We start from the raw sequence: 25,466 nt of genomic DNA on the forward strand, positions 1-25,466 counted from the left end.
AATAGGAAAATTTGGGCCTGAAAATTAATAACCCAACAGAAAATCCTACAAAATTGGAAAATTTAATGAAAATGCTGAGAAAATGGAAGAAAAATTCAGAAGAATTCCATGAGAATCGATAAAAGTATAGAAAAAATAGAAAACAGGGAGGAAATCGGAAAATTCGTGAAAACTGTCGGGAAAAGCAGGAAAATTTGGATCTGAAAATTGATAAGCTAAGAGGAAATCTTATAAATTTGGAAAACAAATGAAAATTCACAGGAAAATGCTGAGAAAGGGAAAGAAAATTCAGGAGAAGTAGATTAGAATCGATGAAAATCTTGGAAAAGGGGTAAATCTTTGGAGGAAATCGGAAAGTTCGTGAAAACTGCCAGAAAATCAGGAAAATTAGTGCCAAAAATTGATAAGCTAATAGAAGACCCCATAAAAGTCTTGCAAGATTGGAAAATTCGATGAAAATTCGCAAGAAAATCTAGAAAAAGTAACCTTCGGAGGAAATCGGAAAATTCGTGAAAACTGTCGAGAAAAGCAGGAAAATTTGAGTCTAGAAATTGATAAGCTAATAAAAAACCCCATAAAAGTCTTGAAAGATTGGAAAATTCGATGAAAATTCGCAAGAAAATCTAGAAAAAGTAACCTTCGGAGGAAATCGGAAAATTCGTGAAAACTGTCGAGAAAAGCAGGAAAATTTGAGTCTAGAAATTGATAAGTTAATAGAAAACCCTATAAAAGTCTTGCAAGATTGGAAAATTCGATGAAAATTCACAAGAAAACCTAGGAAAAGTAACCTTCGGAGGAAATCGGAAAATTCGTGAAAACTGCCAGGAAAATCAGGAAAATTAGTGCCTAGAGATTGATAAACTAATAAAAAAACGCTATAAAAGTCTTGAAAGTTTGGAAAATTCGAAGAAAATTCACAAGAAAATCTAAGAAAAGTAACTTTCGGAGGAAATAGGAAAATTCGTGAAAACCTCTCAGAAAAATAGGAAATTTGTTTCTGAGAATCGATAACCCAACAGAAAATCCTGAAATATTATATCAAAGTATCAATAAACGCAAATTTCCAAAAACTTAACAGAAGAATCGAAGTGTTTTAACATTCGACAGAGTCTGACGAAGCTGTGGACAATTTTAAAAGCGTCTGCGAGTCTCGACGACCCCGAAATTTATCGCGACCCTTATTAAAAGAGTCCCTAATAGGGGTTGCAAGCCCCCCCTTTGGAAAACACCGCGATAAACGTTCCTGGCGGACGAGTACGAGTATCTTGCAGCGAGCAAAGGGAGAGCTGGAGAGCAGAGGGATGGGATCTAAACGAGGTTGAAGCCAGGATGGTTTAGTTATGGGGGTTGCGTGTGTACGTTGCGTGGGATTCCTTAATTCTCTTTTACGAGCGGCGTGCTTGAATTGCGGGGCGCAGATTTCTCAGGTGGGGAGGAGGGGGGTTGTTACACTCAGCCTGGCGGTTGACGCGGGAAAAAATCGAAGAGGAAAAAACCAGGAGATTAAAAGCTTCGAAACTATGAATTTCGATACGCGTGATCGCGTTTTAAGAGATTCGACAACGACCATTTTGATCACAATTCGACCATTTTCCGTGTGTAATAATCTGAAACTTATTCTTTAAAAACTAAAATAAATCGTTACGTCCACGGTCTCTTTCGTGGGGACCATTGTATCGATACCTATCGATTACGTCAAGTTTGACAACCTGTTTAATTACGGGTCTCGAAACTCATTATAAGTAAAGCAATCGACGATCGTTCTGGACTTCGAACGTGTTATTACCTCTCCAAGAAGAGAGAACGTAGCGTATGGCTAATCGAGCGTTTAATGGAAAATAGTATTCACGAGAAGAGTAACAATTAACGCGATTGTTAGAAAACGTGGTAGCAATTGAGACGTTTATCTGGAGTTTTGTCGATGCAGAGAGAATTTATTTCGAGCGATGTCGACTCGAAATCGACTGTGTTTGGATGGTTTTTCGAAGAGAAATCGTGGTCGCGATATCGCGAAATTGGGCGTGACGAGCGTTATCGATTCGCGATTGAGAATTCCGCGCGAGAGGGACCCAGACAGGAAACGCAGCGTCATCGATTAGTTCGCTCCAAAACGAAGGAATCGACGAGAGAAAGACTTGGTGGCGGAGGATCCAGAAGAGACGATCGAGAAACATTCCACTTGCAGCCATGTTTGTCGATTGCAAAGTTGCGTAGAGAAATTTGAATATCGAAGTCGTTCGATGATTTCTAGAGCACGATATCGAGAGCATTACGCTGTGTTAGAACCGGAAACCGTGGGATCTTCGAATCAGGCGTGTACGTGGATTGGTTCAAACATTCGCAACATCTCGTAAACGCAGGCTGGACAATGCGAACATCCTCATCAATAATGCAGGAGGAGTTGACTGGAGAGAATGAACAAATAAAATTGAAACTGATTCTAAAGTAATAGTAACAAATGTTATGACTATGCTCTATTGTGATGTATCTAATTTGTTTTATAGTTGAGTCCAATATAGAGCAATTTTAATTTTTTAATTTAATATAAGCAGGTATCTGTTGTCTAAAATGAACGAAGAAATGTAGTCAAAATTAATACAGAAGTTATAGTAACAAATGTTATCTTGTTGCTCTATTGTAATGTATCTAATTTGTTTTATACTTGAGTCCAATATAGAGCAATTTTAAGATTAAAATTAATATAAGCAGGTGTCTGTTGCTTAAAAAGAACGAACAAATAAAATCAAAACTACTTCTAAAGAAATAGTAACAAATGTTATGACCATGCTTTATTGTAATGATATCAAACTTGTTTTATGGTTGAGTCCAATATAGAGCAATATTAATTTTTTAATTTAATATAAGCAGGTGTCTGTTGCTTAAAAAGAACGAAGAAATGTAATCGAAATTAATACTGAAATTATGGTAACAAATGTTGTCTCGATGCTCTATTATAATGTATCTAATTTGTTTTATAGTTGAGTCCAATATAGAGCAACGTTAATTTTTTAAATTAAAGTAAGAAGGTGTCTGTTGTCTAAAAAGAACAAAGAAATGTAATCGAAATTAATACTGAAGTAATAGTAAAAAATGTTATGACCATGCTCTATTGTGATGTATCAAAATTGTTTTATAGTTGAGTCCAATATAGAGCAATTTTAAGATTAAAATTAAAATAAGAAGGTGTCTGTTGTCTAAAAAGAACGAAGAAATATAATCAAAACTAATTCTAAAGTAATAGTAACAAATGTTATGACCATGCTCTATTGTAATGTATCTAATTTGTTTTATAGTTGAGTCCAATATAGAGCAATTTTAAGATTAAAATTAAAATAAGAAGGTGTCTGTTGTCTAAAAAGAACGAAGAAATATAATCAAAACTAATTCTAAAGTAATAGTAACAAATGTTATGACCATGCTCTATTGTGATGTATCAAAATTGTTTTATAGTTGAGTCCAATATAGAGCAATTTTAATTTTTTAATTTAATATAAGCAGGTGTCTGTTGCTTAAAAAGAACGGAGAAATGTAATCAAAATTAATACTGAAGTTATGGTAACAAATGCTATCACGATGCTCTATTGTAATGTATCTAATTTGTTTTATAGTTGAGTCCAATATAGAGTAATTTTAATTTTTTAATTTAATATAAGCAGGTGTCTGTTGCTTAAAAAGAACGAAGAAATGTAATCAAAATTAATACAGAAGTTATAGTAACAAATGTTATCTTGTTGCTCTATTGTAATGTATCGAATTTGTTTTATAGTTGAGTCCAATATAGAGCAATTGTAATTTTTTAAATTAAAATAAGAAGGGGTCTGTTACCTAAAAAGAACGAACAAATAAAATCAAAACTAATTTTAAAGTAATAGTAACAAATATAATGACCATGCTCTATTGTAATGTATCAAATTTGTTGTATAGTTGAGTCCAATATAGAGCAATTTTAATTTTTTAAATAAAAATAAGAAGGTGTCTGTTGCCTGAAAAGAATGAAGAAATATAATCGAAATTAATACTCAAGTTATGGTAACAAATGTTATCTCAATTGTAATGTATCAAATTTGTTGTATAGTTGGGCCCAATATAGAGCAACTTTAAAATTAAAATAAGCAGGTGTCTGTTGCCTAAAAATATCGAAGAAATATTATCAAAAATAATACTGAAGTTATAGTTACAAATGTTATTTTGTTGCTCTATTGTAATATATCAAATTTGTTTTATAGTTGAGTCCAATATAGAGCAATTGTAATTTTTTAAATTAAAATAAAAAGGTGTCTATTGCCTAAAAAGATCGAGGAAATCTAATCAAAATTAACACTGCAGTTACGATAACAAATATTACCTCGACTATAATGTATCAAATTTGTTTTATAGTTGAGTCCAATATAGAGCAATTTTAGTTTTTGAATTTAAAATAAGCATGTGTCTGTGGCCTAAGAAGATCGAAGAAACCTAATCAAAATTAACACTGAAGTTATGGTAATAGTAACAAATGTTACTTCTATTGTAATGTATCAAATTTGTTGTATAGTTGAGTCCTTTATAGAGCAACTATAGTTTTTTAAATTGAAATAAAGAGAGAGTAAGAACATCGAAGAAGAGAGTGTACATTTGGAGGGCATTCAGTATGGAAGTAAAGACAATACTGAATGCTCAACAGATTGAAAGGGAACGGCCGAAATCACTCGGCCGCGCGATTACGTCGCCGATTAAAGTGGACGCGAGGTTTGTGCGCCGTTGGAACGAATCGCACTCGATATTCTCCTCGAGTTCATCGATTTTCTTTCGCTTACGGTGCATATTTTGCGCGCCTAACGACAGTTTGAAAGGTCTCCGCGCCGACGTTCGCCGGGACTCGAGCGGAATTTCAAATCGGCCGGGACCAGGAACGCGAAAAACTTCATTGGGAAACCCGGGGAAATCTGGGAAATTCAGGGGGGAATTCCGGGGAAAGCATTAGAAATCTCGGGAAATCGGAAAAACGTGGGTATGGAAGAAAATATGGACGATCGGAGAAACGTGGGGCGTTCTGGAACTCCAGAAAAATTTAGGAACGTGGAAAATTTATGCGGATCGTCCGGGGAAATTGATAAGCTCAGAGGAAAGTCTGTAAGATTCGCGAGAAAATTGGAAAATTTGATGAAAATTCACTGGAAAAGTTGGAGAAAATTTACAGTCAAATTCGAGGAAATCGATGAAAATATAGGGAAATTGCTCGGAAAAGTAGGAAAATTCTGGTGTAGAAATTGATGAGTTAATAGAAAATCCTTTAAGATTTGTGAAAAATTGAAAAATTCTATGAAAATTCACTGGATAATGCAGGGAAAATGGAAGAAAATCTAGAAATGGGGGTAACGTTGAGGAAACTCGGTAAACTGTTCGGAAATGTAGGAAAATTCTGGTGTGAAAATTCGTGAGCTAATAGAAAATCCTTTGATTTGTAAAAAATTGAAAAATTCCATGAAAATTCGCTGGAAAATGCAGGGAAAATTCATGAAAAATGGAAGAAAACCCACAAAAACGAGAAACATTAAGGAAACTCGTAAAACTCGTGAAAACTGTTCGAAAAAGTAGGAAAATTCTGGTGAAGAAATTGATGAGCTAATAGAAAATCCTATGATTTGTGAAAAATTGAAACATTCCATGAAAATTCGCTAGAAAATGCAGTGAAAATTCATGAAAAATGGAAGAAAACTCACAAAAGCGAGAAACATTGAGAAAACTCGTAAAATTCGTGTAAACTGTTCGGAAAAGTAGGAAAATTCTGGTGTAGAAATGGATGAGCTAACAGAAAATCCTCTGATTCGTGAAAAATTGAAAAATTCCATTAAAATTCGCTGGAAAATGCAGGGAAAATTCAGGGAAAATGGAAGAAAACCCACAAAAGCCAAAAACATTGAGAAAACTCATAAAATTCGTGAAAACTGTTCAGAAAAGTCGGAAAATTTTGGTTTTCAAATGGATGAGCTTATAAAAAGTCCCCTGATTCATGAAAAATTGAAAAATTCGCTGGAAAATGCAAGGAAAATTCAAGGAAAATGGAAGGAAACCCAGAAAAGCGGGGAACGTTGAGGAAACTCGGAGAATTTGTTAAAATTCATGCCTGATTCGACTTCGTAACACGTGACAGGCATTTTAAACACTGTTTCTCGTTTTATTTTTCGCTAATGGGCCCAAAGATCTTTGGTTGTCGTTCGTGGAGCGAACGTACGAGCGGGAACGATAAAGCTCGAGGGTTCTTCGACGCGGTCGTTCAATTAGGGGCGTCCATGGACGCTCCCAGAGCCGACGGTGGCTGCTTGGTGGGCGTCGCGAAGGAAGAAACCGACCGGAAGTCGAGCGTCGCGGCCAACGAAGAAAACGAGAACGCTCGGAGCCGGCAGGAAGCGCGGTGAAACGACGAACGAAACCCGGATCTCGCGGGAACGATTTACCAGCGTTATCCAGAGGGTCGTCCTGAAAATGCGAGGCCGTCGTCCTGGTTAACAACGTAGCAAACGAACGCCAGCGACCCCCCATCGACGCCTTTCCGTTGCATTCTTCCTATCGAACATCGACGCCAAACAACGAAATTTTCTGTTTCAAATCTACTTGCGATCTTGGAATGTTTTAAATCACTTCTCTGCGAATGTTTATTCTCGAGTTATTTTGCACTCGATCGAAGAATGTTTCGAGGGAACTCGTAAATAAATAACGAAGCTTCTTTAGCTGGTGTTCAAATATAAAATCGAATAGTTTCGATATTTCTAATACTGCACTGGTTTGATTATAGCAATTATAAATTTACACAAATATTTAAACAGGTCCACTCTTCGAAACTACTCTCAAAATCGTAACTATAATAGAAATTTAACCCTCCGGCGGGATTGGAAAAGTCGTTGATCGATAAATTAATGGGGAAAACGCGGAATTAACGATCAACGTATCACTGAAACAATATTACTCCTTTCCAAACTCTGGGAAACAATAAAAGAAGACTCGTGATCTACCATTCTGCAAAAATCACCTCAAAAAGCTGATCGTGGCTTCGATCGACTGGGCTGCTTCGTTCAAACTCACACACACACAGACATACACTCTCTTTTTCTCTCGCAATCACTCGTTATTTTCAACGTACGCAGCAGGTGAATCGTCCATTTTGTTCGAGCGCAAAAATCGTACCGGAAATCGATCGCAGACATCTGGTTTTTTTGGGGGGGGGGGGGGAGAGGATAATCCGTTACTAAACTCTCTCGTCGCGACACATCTCTCCTAATTTACACACACACACACACACATGCACACACAAAAGTAGGTATATGTACGTTTGTGCGCGCGCGTACACATATTATATTATATAAATACATACTATTTACACAATCGCGCGAACGTCGATCCCGTCGCAATATTTCTGTATATATTTATATATTTATAATATTTATATGGTTTCGTCATCGACCCTCTATATCGTTAATCGCGGTAAACATTCGTTTTTACCCCCTCCTCGTTCGCCTTTCAGTCGGTCACGTGATCTCTCGCGCGCACACTCGCTATATATATCTCCTTCTCCACTCTCTCCCTTTCTCTCTCTCTCTCGTTCGTCTTATAAATGTAAATTAGTAACAATTATGTATTGGACAATGTTTAACAACGTAATTAACGCGCACGAGTGTGCTCCCTTCTCTCTCTCTCTCTCTCTGTGTTTACGTATGTGTTCGCGTGAATGCCTTGTGGGTATGCGTGCACGTGTCGTGTGTACGTGTGTGCCTGTGTAGGACACGCCCCCTGCTTCTCGTGCTCGATTTCCTGCAATTACGACGACAACAACGACGACGACGATTCTCCGGCTCTATTCCCCGCCATCCCTCTGTACCCGCGCCCACAGCGTCTTCGTGGCTTCGATTTTCGCTCTCCGTTTCTCTATTCGCTCCCCCCCCCCTCACTCTCCCTCATCCCTGAAACGAGCAACTACGCTTCTCGAATTTTTCCGCCACAACTTACATTTGAATTCTAAACGAAATATAAATATCTATGATACGTAACATGGGTGGTCGAAACTGTCGAAAGGTTGGCCAACGTTTATGCAATTAGGCCGCGCCATGATTCGGTTACGATCGTCCGCGATTCACCGTTTCGTTTGTCCCTCGAAAAATTGTTAATTGTTAACCACCACCGGGTGGAACGAGTCTCGAGAAACAAATCGCGGGTGGATCTGCACGATGGACGAAACGGGGGCGCTTTAACCGTTTCCGGTTTCGAGATCAGATCGTTTCGACTCTCCGATTGCAAACACGGCTCCCACTTCTCTTTTCTCATGTCTCTCCCCTTTCTTTTCCCCCGACTTCTGTTCGCCAGCTCGAGCGCTTTTGTACGTCTCCCCTCTGTTTTGTTTCGCCCAGCCCCGGCTCTCGAACATCCTCGCCGATTCTACGGTTCAAAAGGAAACCTAACCCTGCCCCGTTTACGTTGGGGTGGAAACTCGAACCATAACCAATAATCAATTAACGATACTTAACGATAACGAGTGACAAAGTGGTGACGTGTATCTTTCGAGTTCGCGCCTCGCGTGGAGACCAAGATGGCGGCGCGCCTCGAACTCCTTTCGCCCGCCTCGCGACTTTCCCGCGGATTATTTCCGTCCAGCGAAGTCGAAGCCACGCGAGCTGCGCGGGACAGAGCGCCAGGTAACGGAAGAAAGAAATTTCCTTTGTTGCGTATCGTTATTTTACGCAATATACCCACGGGAATCGTTTGTTTCTCTATAAAAAAAGTCCGTCGGTTCTGCTACGATTTTTCCCTTTAATCTAATCAACGTTATTCCCGTACTCGCTCTCCTCGTGTTCATTCGCTCCGACATGCTCTCCCACCCACGCTCTCATGCATTTTCATCATTATCTGGTATCGTTACGTGTCTATATTAATATAATAGTTATTTATTTATTGTAAGGTCTAAACGAACACATATTATACCTCGATAACGTCGTGTTTATTTATCCTCGTGCCGTTTCTGCAAAAAATTTCATGCCCCCACCCCTTCTTCCCGTATTCCCTTTCCTTCCTCGTACCCCTCTATTCCACGACCAAAAGACTATTTACCTACGTCTTGTATGCGTGTGTACGTGTGTCGTGTGTACGTGTCTGTGTGCCGCGTGTGTGTATAGGTGGCGTGTCGCATTTTTCTCAATAATTTGTGCACGCGTGCAGGCTTCTCGCTTTTGTATCCGTACCTTCTCCCCGAGCCATAACCTCCCCCTTCCCTATCGCCCGTTTTGTATCTGGTACCGTGTGTATGCGTGTGTGTACTTATGTGACGTACTTGAATGTATAATAATAGTTGTATTGTAATCATTCTATCGTTTACGTTAACATTACTTTTATCGTTTTTTTCTTCATCATCATCGTCGTTTTACTTCATTATTTAACCGTTATTATTTATGTCATTATTCATTATTATTAATATTCGTTAGCTATTATTTTTTTTTTTTTAATTCATCATCCCTCATCGTCATCATCATCATCATAATCATCGTCAGCGTATCAGCGTCAGCGTTTTATTTTTTTTTTTTTTTTTTTTATCGTCGGCATAATCATCGTCATAAAACATCATCGTTATCATCGTTATTCGTGAACGGCCATTAATCAGCATCGTTAATCGGCATCATCGTTGATCATCGTTACCATCGTGATAATCGGTCGTTATCGTCATTATTATTTTAATTTATTAATTATTATTGTATTATTGTTATCATTATTATTCGAGACGTACGTGTTTTTCGCCACGGTTCCACGGGTTGTCCCCTCGGCCTCTCAGGAAGTCCCGAACCGCGTCCCACGGCGCGTCTTCGTCCGTCTTCGATGTCCAAAATTCTTCGTCGTACCTCCTTTCTCTCCTCTCTCTCTCTCTCTCTCTTTCTCTCTCTCGCACGCACACACTCTCGCACTCTCTCGAAAACCATCCTCGCCTCCTCCGTTCCCCGGTTCCTGTCTCCCGTTTCCTCGAATCATCCGTGTCGCGGCGCTGCTATCCATTTCTCTCCGGCCGCTCCAGGTGGCGCTGCTCGCCCGCCACGTCCGCGCCCCCTGTGCCGTCGCCGCGACCCTTTCTCGAGGGCCCGGCATCGCCCGGAAGGTATACACCCGGAGTCCTGCTCGACGGGGCTCCGGTGAACCCCAAATAGAAAAAAGCTGCGTCTCGCGCGTTACGCGCTTCGCCAGGGAGCCACCCCTATGGCGGGTCCCTCCTCAAGGACGAGCCCAGGCGACGTCGTCTCGCCGGCGTGCGTCGTCTCGCCGCCTCCCCGCGAGCCTCGGGGCCACCACCGTCCCCACGTCCGCCCCCGCGATCGTTCTCGACCACGTGCCGCGGCCACCGCCATCGGTACAACCACCACCAACACCACCACCACCACCATCGTCGCCAACGGCACCTCGTCGACGCGCACCCGCGGGCGTCGTCCACGTTCCAGCGGACCGACGTCGAACGTGGACAGCCGACGGCGGCCTCGACCGGCCATCGCCGCGATCCCCGACGCGCTCGCGATTTCCGGCGTCGCCACCTCCACCACCACCAGCACCAGCACCACCAGCCCCGGCAACGGCGTTCGACCATCACCCACTTCCCGAGCATCCACCGAGCACCGTGACGCACGCCCGCGCAACACCGTGCCCCGGAACGGCGCAACCAACCGACGACAAGGTCCCACCTCCTCTTCTTCGTCGACCGTTGCTCCGTTTTACCGGCACCGATCCCCGGTTTCGCCTCCGTCGGCCGCTGGAACAGCCGCGCGATCCAGAGGACGGCCGCCGCGCCGACGTTCCCGAGGACGCCGCCGAGGAACGAGCACAGACAGACGAGCTGCGGCAGGATCGAGGCCGACGATCGGCCGGACGACGAGACGATGGACACCGTGTCCGTACCGTCGCTGCCGCACAGCGACGACGACAACGGCAACGACGAACCGTCCACATCCTCATCCTCGACCTCGCCGCTCGTGGACGTCGAGTCTGGGTACTGCACACCTGGACCGAACAAACCACCAGGTCAGGGGCTCCTCTAAAATGTCGATAGCGTGCTGGGGTAAATTATTGTTTAGTACACGGGGATTTACCAAAGGTTTTTCTATCTTTTAGTGGAAGTGTGGCACGCTCTGCTAGTGGAGGAAGGGTGAAGGATCGTGGGAAGACAGAAGAGGAAAGGAAAGTCTAGAAAGGTAGTTGGTCGAGTGCTTACAGTCTGGGCATTGCACACCTGGATTGAACAAACCACCAGGTCAGGGGCTCTGCGAAAATATCGCTAGAGTACTGGGGTAAATTACTGTTTAGTACACAGGGTGAAGGATCGTGGGAAGGCAGAAGAGGAAAGGAAAGTCTAGAAAGGTAGTTGGTCGAGTGCTTACAGTCTGGGTATTGCACACCTGGACCGAACAAACCACCAGGTCAGAGGCTCCTCTAAAATGTTGATAGCGGACTGGGGTAAATTATTGTTTAGTACACGGGGATTTACCAAAGGTTTTTCTATCTTTTAGCGGAAGTGTGGAGCGCTTTGCTAGTGGAGGAAGGGGGAAGGATCGTGGGAAGACAGAAGAGGAAGGGAAAGTCTAGAAAGGTAGTTGGTCGAGTGCTTACAGTCTGGGCATTGCACACCTGGACTGAATAAACCACCAGGTCAGGGGCTCTGCGAAAATATCGCTAGAGCACTGGGGTAAATTACTGTTTAGTACACAGGGTGAAGGATCGTGGGAAGGCAGAAGAGGAAAGGAAAGTCTAGAAAGGTAGTTGGTCGAGTGCTTACAGTCTGGGTATTGCACACCTGGACTGAACAAACCACCAGGTCAGGGGCTCCTCTAAAATGTCGATAGCGTGCTGGGGTAAATTATTGTTTAGTACACGGGGATTTACCAAAGGTTTTTCTATCTTTTAGTGGAAGTGTGGCACACTCTGCTAGTGGAGGAAGGGGGATGGATCGTGGGAAGACAGAAGAGGAAAGGAAAGTCTAGAAAGGTAGTTGGTCGAGTGCTTACAGTCTGGGTATTGCACACCTGGACTGAACAAACCACCAGGTCAGGGGCTCCTCCAAAATATCGCTAGGGTACTGGGTAAATTATTGTTTATTTGATTTTTTGGTGGAAATGTGGAGCGCTTTGCTAGTGGAGGAAGGGGGAAGGATTGTGTGAAGGCAGAAGAGGCAAGGAAAGTCTAGAAAGGTAGTTGGTCGAGTGCTTACAGTCTGGGTATTGCACACCTGGATTGAAAAAACCACCAGGTCAGGGGCTCCCCTAAAATGTCGATAGCGGACTGGGGTAAATTATTGTTTAGTACACAGGGATTTACGAAAGGTTTTTCTATCTTTTGGTGGAAGTGTGGCACGCTCTGCTAGTGGAGGAAGGGGGAAGGATTGTGGGAAGACAGAAGAGGAAAGGAAAGTCTAGAAAGGTAGTTGGTCGAGTGCTTACAGTCTGAGTATTGCACACCTGGACTGAACAAACCACCAGGTCAGGGGCTCCTCCAAAATATCGCTAGGGTACTGGGTAAATTATTGTTTATTTGATTTTTTGGTGGAAATGTGGAGCGCTTTGCTAGTGGAGGAAGGGTGAAGGATCGTGGGAAGACAGAAGAGGAAAGGGAAGTCGAGGAAGGTATTTGGTCGAGTGCTTGCGAGAGAGACGAGAGCGTAGCCCTCTGGTAGTGAGTATGGGAGGTGAAGCCAGAGAAGAAATAGGGGGATTCGAATTCTTTGGTAAGGTCTAGCAGGTGCTGCCTTAGACAGAGGTATACGAGCAGACTTTACATTTTTACAAACAATGTATTATTTTGGACCATTTTTCTGGGGCTCCAAATATGTATATAGGGTGTTCGGCCACCCCTGAGGGAAATTTTAATAGGAGATTGTACAGGCCACAATAAGACGAAAATCAAGAATATCAAATCATTCAAATCATTCTGAAAAAATTATATTTAGTTAGAGGGGTCAATTACAAGCATTTTTGGTGAATACACATATCCCCGAAATCCTATCCACTTTCGAGAAAAAAATTCGGGAAGGTGTGAAATTTTTCGACAAAATTAAAAAATTTCAAATCGTTCTAAAAAAATTATTTTCGGTTGCAAGGGTCGATTGCAATCATTTTTGGTCATTACACATACCCTCGAATTCCTACCCAGTTTCGAGAAAAAAATTCCTCACCGAAAATCTAATTTCTGGCCAGAAATGTCTGCCCGAATTTTCATGCGAATCTTTAAAACGTCATAACTTCTGAACGGATTGGACGATTTTAATGTTTAAAAAAGCAAACTACGCGTATTTTGATGGAGAATATGTACAAATTGCAAAAATATTCGAAAAGTTGGTCCTTGACCCCGCAAAATGAGAAAAAAATTCGAGAAGGTGCTGAAATTTTTCTACAAAATTAAAAAATTTCAAATCATACCAAAACAATTTCTCGGCCCACAAGGCGTAAACTTTACTCGTATACCTCGTCTTACTACCCTCTAAATTACAAAAATAATAACGATCGTACAAGTTATCGTTCACCTGTACAAATCTAAAACAGTCGAACCATTTCATTCAGCAAGAATACAATCGTGGTATCAAGTTTCCCATAACTTTTGCAATCGTTATCATTTTCGATCGATAAAAATCACGAGTGCTCTCGGGACATGTATCCATTCGTGACAACATGGCTGCCTCGAAAAGTGCTTCGGTTCCTCCAGAAAAAAATGACTTCGACCTTTTTCGGTTCCCCCAAGGGGTAAAAAATTATTTTCCAAATTTCTGGGTACCTGTGGAAGCCGGTTGAATAGGATTAATCTCGCAGTGGGGCGCCGTCGGTGGATCGTGGCTTCTACCGCGCTTCCGTGGCTCCCGATCCGTGCAATTCGCGCAAATGCCCGATCCTGGTTTCTCCTCGGAGCACACGTGGAAGCAGCACTCGTCCTCGTCGGTGCTGTGCAACGCCCTCGAGGCTTGCTCCCCGGTCTCGGGGATGTTTGGATCTGAAATTATTTCGTTTTTCCAACGATCCAGTGTCTCTGACGTTCCAGAGGACCGCTTTCGTCCTCCGCGAACCCGTCTTTCGCTATTCTCCGCACCCTAGGTGACCTGTGACCCCGTCTATCTCGCGCAACGAGCGCTGGGAAATCGAACTTTTGCTAAAACGACGTTCAACAAATTCTAACGAATCGACTTCGTTTTGTTAGGTGACTGGTTTATTTAAATTCACAGTTTGTAAAATTGTTCGTTGTTATAGAATTTGGGGAAATGGAGAAGAGACGAGGCTCGATTTATATTCGAATTTAATTCCATTGAATAATATGTAAATATACGAATGAAAGAGAAATTCAAAACTAAACAACCTTTGATTTTTTTATTTTTTATATTCACTGCTTCATAGCTGACTGGTTTATTTAAATTGTGGAATTCACAGATGGTAAAATTGTTGTTCGTTGTTATAGAATTTGGGGAAATGGAGAAGAGACGAGGCTCGATTTATAGTTGAATTTAATTCCATTGAATAATAAGTAAATATACGAATGAAAGAGAAATTCAAAACTAAACAACTTTTGATTTTTTTATTTTTTATATTCACTGCTTCACAGCTCACTGGTTTATTTAAATTGTGGAATTCACAGATGGTAAAATTGTTGTTCGTTGGTATAGAATTTGGGGAAATGGAGAAGAGACGAGGCTCGATTTATATTCGAATTTAATTCCATTGAATAATAAGTAAATATACGAATGGAAGAGAAATTCAAAACTAAACAACCTTTGATTTTTTTATTTTTTATATTCACTGCTTCACAGCTCACTGGTTTATTTAAATTGGGGAATTTACAATTTGGTAAAATTGTTGTTTGTTGCTATAGAATTTGGGGAAATGGAGAAGAGACGAGGCTCGATTTATATTCGAATTTAATTCCATTGAATAATAAGTAAATATACGAATGAAAGAGAAATTCAAAACTAAACAACCTTTGATTTTTTTATTTTTTATATTCACTGCTTCACAGCTGACTGGTTTATTTAAATTGTGGAATTCACAGATGGTAAAATTGTTGTTCGTTGGTATAGAATTTGGGGAAATGGAGAAGAGACGAGGCTCTATTTATATTCGAATTTAATTCCACTGAATAATAAGTAAATATACGAATGAAAGAGAAATTCAAAACTAAACAACCTTTGATTTTTCTATTTTTTATATTCATTTTTAGAGTGGTTTGGTTTTGAGTAAACATAGAAATGAAAGGGAAATTCAAAACTAAACAACCTTTGATTTTTTTATTTTTTATATTTTTTATATTCGTGGTTTGGTTTTGAATTTATCTCGATTGAGTGTGTATTACATATTTTTCGTTTTCAAGACCCTCGATACTAGAGTCAAAGTTTTTGTTCAATTTTAATTTGGAAATGATTTTTTTAGTCTTCAAGAATAAATGAATTAATTAGTTATGGTACGTACAATCACACAGAGGTGTGTCTGATAAATAATATCAATTATTCAAAGATTCTAAATAATTCCATAAATCCACCAAAGTGTTTTTTGTTTAAACACGTGTCGTTGCACCCTAACAGTGAATTTTGATACAGATTACCGGGTGCATGGCAAGTGTCCTTCACAAAAGAACAATATTTCCATCAACAGCTTCACGGCATTAAAATGTATAACAAATTTCAGTCCAATGAACAATTAATTATTCATCGAATACGTATTATTGCATACATATTTAATTAACATATTATCTTGCATATACTGGTGGATAACTATGTGTAATTTCCCCATACGCCATTTAAATATAACGTGCTTATTATACAAGACTCTAAACAAAAGTAATTTTTATCTCTAAATGGTTCTCAATCATTCAAACTCATTTCTAATACAAAATAAATATTCGATAAATAATAAATTATTATTGCATCAGAGATTATTGTATCACTTATTGTTTGTAAGTAGAACGTACTAAAATGCATTCTGAAAATTAATTGAGTTGTTCGAATATTTAAATTTGGAGCACAGTGATTTTCGGTTTCTAAATTTCTTTGCCCATAGACGTGCAAAAATAATTCTCTGAGGATTATTTTAGGGAACAAGGGGTCTAGGAAAACGATGCAATGGTCGATGACCCGTATAAATTTTATTTAGAGCCCGGAAACTGTCTAATACCTGTCCAGGAAGCAAGGACACTCGACACATGGTCGACAGTTTGTCTCGAACAAGTAACATCGTTGTCTCTTTTCCATTTTCCGGGGCGAAATAACGCGATTATCGATAAACATTAAAAGGGTAAAAAGAAATATCAGTCCTCCCAAAAATCTGACCTTCCTCTAATTCTACTCGCGGTATCGTATTCTTTATTTCACGCTGATTTTCCTTTTCTCCTCCACGATGTGCTTATCTTTTACGAGTCGAGAGGGTGCCAGAAAATATTTTTACCCTCCTTCGATGGCGCAGGAGATCCCTAACATTTTCATAAACATCCATAACAACAATCTAAACACGGTACATGCACTGAGAAATACTTAGAATCGGGGGGCCATTTATTTAGAACAGTTTTGAACCTGCAAACGGGGGAATAATTTCGAAAAAGTCACCACGACCAGGCGTTTAAACATTCTAAACTTCTAGTTGCAGTTTTTGGTTGGAAGAACCGCCATTACTGCTTTGGAGGTTATGCGTCCCCACCTCGCCTCTTGCGTAGCCATTTTCTCGAAATCCCATTGTAGAGACGAGAAACGAACGAGTGAAATAGATTGGTATCGAGTGAACATTTTTCTCAGTATAATCATAGTGTATGAATTATAATTACAACTTATATCGTGATAGCTAGGGGCAATAATTCTTATAATTCAAGATCACTCGATTTCAAAGCTACTTGCATAGCTTTTTGCGAGATATCAGTTATCCGGGTGGAATGTATTGGCCCCCTGATATAATAATATAATAATTTAGGTAAAAAAATAGTGTTTTCGATCTCGTTGGGCCCCTAATAATTACAGTGGCGCTTTCAGAAGCGACGAAGATCGATTACCTCTGCAAAGAAAGGTGGGTTCACCGGCGTATTGCGTGGGGTACGCAGGGGCACGGTCGCCCGGAAGCAAGTAAGGACAACGTTGCTCCACGGATTGGCAGAAGGACCGACAGGGCCTAAGCCTGCTTCCGGCCCAGCTGTTCTCCAAGTTATCCAAGTCCTGCGGTCCCCCGTGAGCAAAGTAAGGCACCAGGGAACTGCACACCCATTTTCTATACGCCTCCTGAAACAATCCAATTTTCATACTCGTTAAAAAATATCTACACCATTAAATTTCTCTCATAAATTATGTTTCAAACGGAGAACATTGGTAAGATTTCAAAAGCAAAATTTAAGGGCACCTTTCAAATACGTTTCAGATTTTATACAGGGTGTTCGGCCAACCCTGGGAAAAATTTTATTGGGGGATTCTAGGGGGCCAAAATAAGACGAAAATCAAGAATATCATTTTTTTGACTGAAGCTTCGTTATAAAGTTATTAAAAAGTTAATCTAAAAAATTTCAAATCGTTCTGAAAAAATTTTGCTTGGTTGTGGGAGTCAATTACAATCATTTTTGTGGAATACACATACCCCCGAAACCTTGCGCATTTTTGAGAAAAAAATTCCTTACCGAAAATATAATTAGGCGCCTAAATTTTTCGACGAAAACAACAAATTTCAAATCGTTCTGGAAAAAATATTTTCGTTTGCGGGGGTCAATTACAATTATTTTTGGTCATTACACATACCCCCGAAATCTTGCGCATTTTCGAGAAAAAAATTCCTTACCGAAAATATCATTTCTGGCCTCGAAATTTCGTGCGAATCTTTAAAACATCATAACTTCTGAACGGATGGGCCGATTTTAATGTTTAAAAAAGCAAACTACGCGTATTTTGATGGAGAATGTGTACAAATCGCAAAGGATACATATGCATTTATATTCTAATTGGAAAAAATTGCGTTTGAAGTCTTTAAGAATCTCAGTGAAACGTGGAAAAATTTAATTTTTTAAACGAGATTGGAACATCAAAATTGATTTTTTTTTATTTTGTATAGTCTCAGGGGTTAGGAGAATTTGTTTGATGGTTTCAGTTGCTTATCAGTGTAATAGTAATTTAATTATTTAGTGTTTTGTTTTGAACGGTGGCTAGGTCCCCGGATAAGTGAACGTATTCGTTGTAGTTTCGTGTTTGGTCGATTTTCGGGGCTCCATTTGGGGTGATCGGGTCGGAAGTTGCAATAAGGCGGGTCAGTGGCTGACCTACATATCCTTTAAATGTTAGCCCTTCCCGCGCGTCCTCTAAGAGCGCGTTATAATTACGCTCTGGTTGCAGGGAGGAACCTTTTATCCACCGTGGCAAGTTATCCTCGACTCCTTTCTCCCTGCGTTCGTTCTTTCTCCTCTCTCCCCCGTTCCTTCGGCCGCGCTTTATTAAATTTTCCGTGTACAGAGACCGAAAGGAACACGGCGGAACCAGCCGGAGTGAAATGACGCGGTCGCGCGTATTACGTTCAGGGCGAGATTCTTATCTGGTCAAAAATTTCCTACCAGATGCAAACAACCCCCAACGAAATTAAAACAATCGACGATAATAATTACTCCACGAAACGTATAATTTAGAAAAAATAATTTTTTACCAGCATCGAAATTTGAATATCGTGCGATTTTTCGAAGTTTCGTATAATTTTTTCGTAGTATATCGAAAATATACAGGGTGTTCGGCCACGCGTGGGAAAAATTTTAATGGGGGATTCTAGGGGTCAAAATAAGACGAAAATCAAGAATATCATTTTTTCGACCGAAGCTTCGTTGTAAAGTTATTAAAAAGTTAAATTAAAAAATTTCAATTCGTTCTGGAAAAATTATTTTCGGTTGCGGGGGTCAATTACAATCATTTGGTGAATACACATACCCCCGAAATCTTGCGCATTTTTGAGAAAAAAAATCGGGTAGGGGCTGAAATTTTTCGTAAAAAAAAATTTTTCAAATCGCGTATTTTACTGGAGAATATGTAGACATTTTAACAATATTGAAAATATTGTTCCTTGACACCGTAAAGTGAAAAAAACCCCCTAAAACTGGTCCAATTTTTAAACGACCATAACTCCTACAATAGTAAAGGAATCTCATTGAAATTTTTTTCTGAAGCAGAGCCCACGGACACCTACAAGAAAATATTTATAAATTTACTAAAAATGAAAAAGGAATTTTTAAGAAAAATCGACAGTGGGTAGGTGCCTATATTTTTCGACGAAAAAAAAAAATTTCAAATCGTTCTAAAAAAAATTCTTTTGGCTGCAGGGGTCAATTACAATCATTCTTGGTCATTACACATACCCTCGAAATCCTATCCACTTTCGAGAAAAAAATTCGGGAAGGTGTGAAATTTTTCGATAAAATTAAAAAATTTCCAATCATACTAAAAAAGTTATATTTAGTTACAGGGGTCAATTACAATAATTTTTTGTGAATAGACCTACCCCCAAAATCCTACCCACTTTCTAGAAAAAAATTCGAGAAGGTGTGAAATTTTTCGACAAAATTAAAAAATTTCCAATCATACTAAAAAAATTATATTTAGTTACAGGGGTCAATTACAATAATTTTTGGTGAATAGACCTACCCCCGAAATCCTACCCACTTTCTAGAAAAAAATTCGTGAAGGTGTGAAATTTTTCGACAAAATTAAAAAATTTCTAATCATACTAAAAAAATTATATTTAGTTACAGGGGTCAATTACAATAATTTTTGTTGAATAGATCTACCCCCAAAATCCTACCCACTTTCTAGAAAAAAATTCGAGAAGGTGTGAAATTTTTCGACAAAATTAAAAAATTTCCAATCATACTAAAAAAATTATATTTAGTTAGAGGGGTCAATTACAAGCATTTTTGGTGAATACACATACCCCTGAAATCCTACCCACTTTCTAGAAAAAAATTCGAGAAGGTGTGAAATTTTTCGACAAAATTAAAAAATTTCTAATCATACTAAAAAAATTATATTTAGTTACAGGGGTCAATTACAATAATTTTTGGTGAATAGACCTACCCCCAAAATCCTACCCATTTTCTAGAAAAAAATTCAGTATGGTCGGAACTTTAAAAGTTAATAACTTTTTAACAAAGCCTCCATGAACAAATTGGTATTCTTGATTTTCGTCTTATTTTGGCCTCTAGAATCCCCCATTAAATTTTTTCCCAGGGGTCTCGATGATTTACTTGGTGTGAAATATTCTCAAAATCGTATATAAATATTGTTATTAAATTTCGATGGTTCGAAGAAAGAGAGCACGTTTTCGAGATCAAATTTGGGAAATTTGGCACTCGATGGAGGTTAAGACGTTTCGATCTTAATCTGATACGAATAAAGCGGAAGTTTGGGTCAGCGCCAAAGTTTTCATCGCCGTCGTTTCATTATTATTTAACGATATGTGCTCGATCGCGTTAACACGTGAAATCACGTTGTAAATTTCTTTTTTTTCCCACGCGAATATTTGCTAAATTTTTATCGGGGGAACTTGCATCGACGAAAACAATTTTTGGGAACACGAAAAGTGAATTTCAGGAATTATTAAATTTGATATTTTATTATTTTATTATGGAGTTACGTGTGTTCCTTTTCTGAGATAAATCGATTAACGAGCGTCCAGAAGTCTGGCAATCTTGTGAGGAATCTTGGTTGAAGACTCTCGAGGCGCTCAGCGCGACAAAGTTGCAAAGGGTTCGAAATCTGGGATGCATATTCAAGATGCGGAAGAACTAACGAGGCGTAGGGGAGTTTCGAAGGTCTGAGAGCGTTTAAAGTCACCGGAGTCTCGGATAATAAAGCTTTGGGGGGCCTTAGAGGCGTGTACTGGACACGCGTCGCAAAGGAAAATGGAGGCAAAAGCGATTCCAAGGTCACGAACAAGGCGCCCCAGAGATCGTACAATCCGAAAAATGGCGACTACTTATGCAAAACACTAATCAAAAGCGTGGAATACAATTTTAATAAATCTCGATTTTTTATCAGAGATAATCTCAGTGACTTTTAAAAAAATATTCGTGTTTGAAAGGAATATTTATATTGCTTTAGATATTCGAAAATGGGAGCAACAATGTCGAGTGGGAAAATGGCCTACTTTGAGGGAAGAATTATTGATAATCAAGAATATTCTTGTCCATTGTAAATTTGCATGAATTAATGAATATTGGAAGAAGTGAATCGATATCCATTGTTGGCATTCAAAGTGTCGAGCTTGTTAAAGAATTCTACGATACTCGCTGACAAAGTAGAGATAACAAACATTTACTAAAATTATCGTAGCTTCTAAAATATTGAATATTTTTACACAAAATAAATTGAGGCTATTCTTCGAGAGTAGATCTAAATATTTGTATATGAACTCTACTCAAAAATATTGTCCCAGTTTTCTCAAAAAAATTCTCAAAGAACTCCTAAAGAATTGAGACAGTAAGAGAGTATATATTTTCTGAAAGCTTCACTAAAATTATCATAGCTCCTAAAATATTGAATATTTTTACACAAAATAAATTGAGGCTATTCTTCGAGAGTGGATCTAAATATTCGTATTTGAACTTTACTCAAAAATATTGTCCCAGTTTTCTCGAAAAAATTCCCAAAGAATTCCTAAAGAACTCAAGACCAGGTTATATATTTTCTGAAACCTTTACTAAAATAATCATAGCTTCTAAAATATTGAATATTTTTACACAAAATAAATTGAGGCTATTCTTCGAGAGTAGATCTAAATATTTATATATGAACTCTACTCAAAAATACTGTCCCAGTTTTCTCGAAAAAATTCCCAAAGAATTCCTAAAGAACTTAAGACCAGGGTATATATTTTCTGAAACCTTTACTAAAATAATCATAGCTCCTAAAATATTGAATATTTTTACACAAAATAAATTGAGGCTATTCTTCGAGAGTGGATCTAAATATTCGTATTTGAACTTTACTCAAAAATATTGTCCCAGTTTTCTCGAAAAAATTCCCAAAAAACTCCTAAAGAAGTTAAGACCAGGTTATATATTTTCTGGAACCTTTACTAAAATTATCATAGCTTCTAAAATATTGAATATTTTTACACAAAAAAAATTGAGGCTATTCCTCAAGAGTGGATCTAAATATTCGTATTTGAACTTTACTCAAAAATATTGTTCCAGTTTTCTCGAAAAAATTCCCAAAGAACTCCTAAAGAACTCAAGACCAGGTTATATATTTTCTGAAACCTTTACTAAAATAATCATAGCTCCTAAAATATTGAATATTTTTACACAAAAAAAATTGAGGCTATTCCTCAAGAGTGGATCTAAATATTCATATTTGAACTTTACTCAAAAATATTGTACCAGTTTTCTCAAAAAAATTCCCAAAGATCTCCTAAAGAACTTAAAACCAGGGTATATATTTTCTGAAAGCTTCACTAAAATTATCATAGCTCCTAAAATATTGAATATTTTTACACAAAATAAATTGAGGCTATTCTTCGAGAGTAGATCTAAATATTTGTATATGAACTCTACTCAAAAATATTGTCCCAGTTTTCTCGAAAAAATTCTCAAAGAACTCCTAAAGAATTGAGACAGTAAGAGAGTATATATTTTCTGAAAGCTTCACTAAAATTATCATAACTCCTAAAATATTGAATATTTTTACACAAAATAAATTGAGGCTATTCTTCGAGAGTAGATCTAAATATTTGTATATGAACTCTACTCAAAAATATTGTCCCAGTTTTCTCGAAAAAATTCTCAAAGATCTCCTAAAGAACTTAAAACCAGGGTATATATTTTCTGAAAGCTTCACTAAAATTATCATAGCTCCTAAAATATTGAATATTTTTACACAAAAAAAATTGAGGCCATTCTTCGAGAGTGGATCTAAATATTCGTATTTGAACTTTACTCAAAAATATTGTCCCAGTTTTCTCGAAAAAATTCTCAAAGAACTCCTAAAGAATTAAGACAGTACAAGGGTATATATTTTCTGGAACCTTTGCTAAAACTATCATAGCTTCTAAAATATTGAATATTTTTACACAAAAAAAATTGAGGCTATTCCTCAAGAGTGGATCTAAATATTCGTATTTGAACTTTACTCAAAAATATTGTCCCAGTTTACTCGAAAAAATTCCCAAAGATCTCCTAAAGAACTTAAAACCAGGGTATATATTTTCTGAAAGCTTCACTAAAATTATCATAGCTCCTAAAATATTGAATATTTTTACACAAAAAAAATTGAGGCTATTCTTCGAGAGTAGATCTAAATATTCGTATATGAACTCTACTCAAAAATATTGTCCCAGTTTTCTCGAAAAAATTCCCAAAGAACTCCTAAAGAAGTTAAGACAGGATTAGGTGTATCGACTAGAATGAAACGCCTTGGACGTTAGGAATTTTTGAGGAACGTCGAGTCACGGGAATCTCTACCGGAAGTAGGTGGGAGTCGAGGATCGCAGGACTGGGCTGTTCCAGCTGGCAGAAATATTACTCTTCGCACGGTCTAGTTGTACCGCATTGTTCGCTGTTTCTTCGTTTGTTCTTTCCCATCGTTGCTCTGCTGGTTCAAAGTTTCTTTCGTTTCTGCCCCTCCTCCTTACGTTTCCCACAATAGTCGTTCCTGCGTCGTCGAGTTTATAATCTCTCGATCGATGCTATCGAATCTTTCACGGCACTGCGTACGAAAAACGATTGGAAAAGTCTAAATTAAAAAAAAACTAGCGATTTCTAATCTAGCGATTCCCCTAGTGATTTTCTTGAAAAAGAAAATTTCTATATCGTGGATGGGTAGAAGTTTTAATACCACTGTTCTATTTAGAGGACATTCGAAAAAATGGCTTTTCAATTCTGCTTAAACTTATTTAAATGTGTGGTTTTTGATGGTTCCAGACACTTTGGAAATATTTTACTTATGGAACTAGAAAACTGGGTATTAATAGGAAAAATATTTGAGTTCCTCCCCAGATAATTAAACGTCCACCACCCCCCAGGGGTCGTGCCCCCCTCCTCTTTGTAGAAAACTGTCAAGTTTACTGGGGGGTGAAATTTCATGGAAGTTTCAAATTACGTTTCCTTGTGGAGACATCCACTGTCCCTTAGGTCAGCCACTTACCGTTTAGTTTCAGTGTTGACTAATTCATCGGACGCAGTAATGGCTGAGAAATAATTTTTTTTCGTCATTTTTTGAGCGAGTTACTTCCTTGGAACTGATGCTTGAATATTCGTTGAAATTGTTGAGGATTATAATCACCTAATAGTTATATTCGAATAATGATGGATAGATGGATACTAATAGTATCTAAAAAGTGGTAATCAAATATTTCTATTCTTATATTAATATGCGAATAATAGTACTGAAACTAGGATATTGTATCAGTAGTATTTTAATACTAATATTTGAATGGTTCAATAAAATTCGAATACTAATACTTGAATGGTTCAATAAAATTCGAATAGTAATATTTGAATGATTCAATAAAATTCGAATGGTTCAATCAAATTTGAATACTTGTATTTGGATACTAATATTCAAATAATCCAATCAAATTCGAATACTAATATTTGAATGATTCAATAAAATTCGAATAGCAATATTTTAATGATTCAATAAAATTTGAATGGTTGAATAAAATTCAAATACTAATATTTGAATGATTCAATAAAATTCGAATAGCAATATTTGAATGATTCAATAAAATTTGAATGGTTCAATAAAATTCGAATAATAATATTTGAATAATTCAATAAAATTCGAATGGTTCAATAAAATTCGAATACTAATATTCAAATAATTCAATAAAATTCGAATACTAATATTTGAATGGTTCAATAAAATTCGAATACTAATATTTGAATGGTTCAATAAAATTCGAATGGTTCAATCAAATTTGAATACTTGTATTTGGATACTAATATTCAAATAATCCAATAAAATTCGAATACTAATATTTGAATAGTTCAATAAAATTCGAATAGCAATATTTGAATGATTCAATAAAATTTGAATGGTTGAATAAAATTCGAATACTAATATTTGAATGATTCAATAAAATTCGAATAGCAATATTTGAATAATTCAATAAAATTTGAATGGTTCAATCAAATTTGAATACTTGTATTTAGATACTAATATTCAAATAATCCAATAAAATTCAAATACTAATATTTGAATGGTTCAATAAAATTCGAATAGCAATATTTGAATGATTCAATAAAATTTGAATGGTTGAATAAAATTTGAATACTTGTATTTGGATACTAATATTCAAATAATCCAATAAAATTCGAATACTAATATTTGAATGATTCAATAAAATTCGAATAGTTCAATAAAATTCGAATAGCAATATTTGAATGATTCAATAAAATTTGAATGGTTCAACAAAATTCGAATACTAATATTTGAATAATTCAATAAAATTCGAATGGTTCAATAAAATTCAAAACTTGTATTTGAATACTAATACTCA

General features: G+C 37.8%; 2 protein-coding genes across 2 annotated transcripts in view; one reads left to right on the plus strand and one right to left on the minus strand.

Moving 5' to 3' along the window:
• The window catches only part of LOC143351556 (uncharacterized), a 263,840-nt gene that overhangs the window by 87,575 nt on the left and 150,799 nt on the right, over nucleotides 1–25,466 (plus strand). The gene's annotated exons all lie outside the window — the stretch shown is intronic.
• Mid1 (calcium-permeable channel component Mid1) overlaps nucleotides 9,453–25,466 on the minus strand; it is a 158,297-nt gene continuing 142,283 nt past the window's right edge. Inside the window, exons 2-4 of the mRNA XM_076780315.1 lie at nucleotides 17,005–17,227; nucleotides 13,762–13,974; nucleotides 9,453–11,001 (exon numbers count right to left, since the gene is read on the minus strand). Of these exons, the coding sequence (XP_076636430.1) occupies nucleotides 10,208–11,001; nucleotides 13,762–13,974; nucleotides 17,005–17,227 (1,230 nt within the window). The 3' untranslated portion in view covers nucleotides 9,453–10,207. The remainder of the gene's footprint in view (nucleotides 11,002–13,761; nucleotides 13,975–17,004; nucleotides 17,228–25,466) is intronic.

The sequence above is a fragment of the Colletes latitarsis genome, chromosome 2 (genome assembly GCF_051014445.1).
Source record: "Colletes latitarsis isolate SP2378_abdomen chromosome 2, iyColLati1, whole genome shotgun sequence".
NCBI classification, from domain to species: Eukaryota; Metazoa; Arthropoda; class Insecta; order Hymenoptera; family Colletidae; genus Colletes; species Colletes latitarsis.